At 39.7% G+C, this 2,220-nt stretch overlaps 1 protein-coding gene across 1 annotated transcript in view; it reads right to left on the bottom strand.

Annotated features, from left to right (window-relative positions):
* The window catches only part of gpr158b (G protein-coupled receptor 158b), a 496,707-nt gene that overhangs the window by 429,784 nt on the left and 64,703 nt on the right, over positions 1-2,220 (bottom strand). The window contains exon 2 of the mRNA XM_037682052.1: positions 1,192-1,297. Within this exon, the coding sequence (XP_037537980.1) occupies positions 1,192-1,297 (106 nt within the window). The remainder of the gene's footprint in view (positions 1-1,191; positions 1,298-2,220) is intronic.

Raw genomic sequence — 2,220 nt, 5'->3', positions numbered from 1 at the left:
TATATATATATATATATATATATATATATATATATATATATATACCCACCCCCTCATACACATACATGTATAAATTGCCCCATTACACAGGACTTTAGTTGCAAAAACGTCTTACCTAACTGCCCATTTGCACCTTGCTAATGCACATTGGACTTTCTTCTATTTATGCATTTTTATTTTGTATTTGTTTATGTATGCTATACATGCATCTTTTAATTGCCCCTCTGGGAATAAATGAAGGTTTTTTTTAATTGAATTGAACTGAATTGAATTAACCAGCCTGAAGTTACCAGATCTAAGCAAAGAGTTATCGGAACATACCCTGTCAAAATGAGAGAGTTCCTGGATCCTGTTCCAGCAGATTAAGCCCTGCATATATGTCTATGGCATGGGGCCTAGGAATAGGGTGGATATATGTTTCTATTTTGGACATAATAGAATTTAGGATTCATTGGCTGAGAGCTGATCACATGTTGAGTGTAGGGGTTTTCCATGAACTGTGATGATGACTATCCTGATGCATGCTCAATAATCCAGGTAGAAAAATCCAAAAAAGTTCAATCTGGTCCTCTGGACATTCAAAAACACAAAAAACAAAACAAAGCAAAAAAATATAGAAACGTTTCGTCTCTCATCCAAGAGACTTCCTCAGTCTGAGGTGCTGTTTTCAGCTCAGTCTCTTAAATAGCACCTTCTCATGTGATGATGACATTTCCGTAGGTGTGACCAAGCTCTGAAGAAAACTGTGGCTCACTGAATCAATCGGCGCCATTTTGTGGGAGGCTGTCTTGTGGCGAATCATAGATGGACCAGCGCTGTTGAATTTGTACCTTACGTGTGTGTAAAATAAACCTTCTGACGTGGAAATTGATCACTTCTCTGGAGCCCGCTTCAGACCTTTGAACATGTTTTACAAGAAGACGACTTGTTAAAAATGTCTCAATTTTAAACATTTTCTCAATCATTTTTAAACTTTGAATGAGCTCATTAAGAGCGACATTTACATTCAGTGATGAGGAAGGGGTGTTGAAAGGCTCAAGTGAAGTTTTCACTGCAACAGCTGGACCTCCCTGCATTACAGCAAACTTTTAGAGGCATCTCGGACCGAACAGATCAAGTAAGAGCGACAAAAACCAACGACTGGGTCTGGGTTTACAGAGCAAAATGAAGGAAAACTGAATGCAGACTGACCTCCATGCTGGTGAGATTACAGCGGTGAGTCCCAGCAAACCAGCCGCTGCTGGAGCACTGGTCAATGTCCACGTCCTGCAGGTTCACATCTACCCAAAGGACACCCCTGTCAGAGAGACAGGACAGGGGTACAAAAGAAAGGGAAGAATGAGAGCATTAAAATTATTATGGAATCAAACAAACTGTATTAGGTTTAATAAAGAATGTATTGGAAGTGAGATAAGAAAGGAAAAGTTGGATAAACGTCACAAGAGTACAAGAGGACAGAGGAGGACACTGAGACTGAAGAGGACAGAATAAAAGATGGGACATTTAACAGGAAGGACAATCCTCTGGTACATAAAGTCCAACAGAGCTGATTGAGAGGAGTGAACAGAGGATCAAACAAGAAATGAAGCGAAAATGGACAAAATAAAAAAGGAAGTTTAGGTTAGCCTTTTGAAGTTAATGCATTCAAAGATGGCCACCACAGCTAATCAACCATCTAGCATTTCAATTAACTCTATAAGTATTATTTTAGCAGTGTAACTGCTGTATGTAGTTGATTCAGTGTGTCTGCTAATGTCTCTGTAAGGTTAGTGAGCTAATCAAGAGATACATCTGCAACTGGAGACCTGTCCAGGTATCCCTGTTATGGACTGGAGACATTTCCAGGGTGTCCCCCACCTCTCGCACAGTGATGGCTGGACAAGGGCACCGGCAACCCCCCGTGACTCAAAATGAAAGAAGCCGGTAAAGATGATGTATGTATGTATGGATGGATGGATGTATGGATGTATGTATGTATGTCTGGATGGATGGATGGATGGATGGATGAATGAATATTTACTGTAAGTTTGTACGAGTTATGTTGAGAAGAACCGAGGGAGAGTTTTTTGTTTGTCTTTTTCACTTGTCCGAGGCAGTGCAGTGACAGATCATTGTGAGCAGAGGGAGCAAATTTATCCACCACCAGGTGCAATGGAGGAGAAATGAGGTGGCCAATATATATATATATATATATATATATATATATATATATATATATAT

This window comes from Nematolebias whitei, chromosome 9, assembly GCF_014905685.2.
Source record: "Nematolebias whitei isolate Nwh7 chromosome 9, NemWhi1, whole genome shotgun sequence".
NCBI classification, from domain to species: domain Eukaryota; kingdom Metazoa; phylum Chordata; class Actinopteri; order Cyprinodontiformes; family Rivulidae; genus Nematolebias; species Nematolebias whitei.
This window is presented reverse-complemented; position numbering and strand designations above follow the sequence as displayed.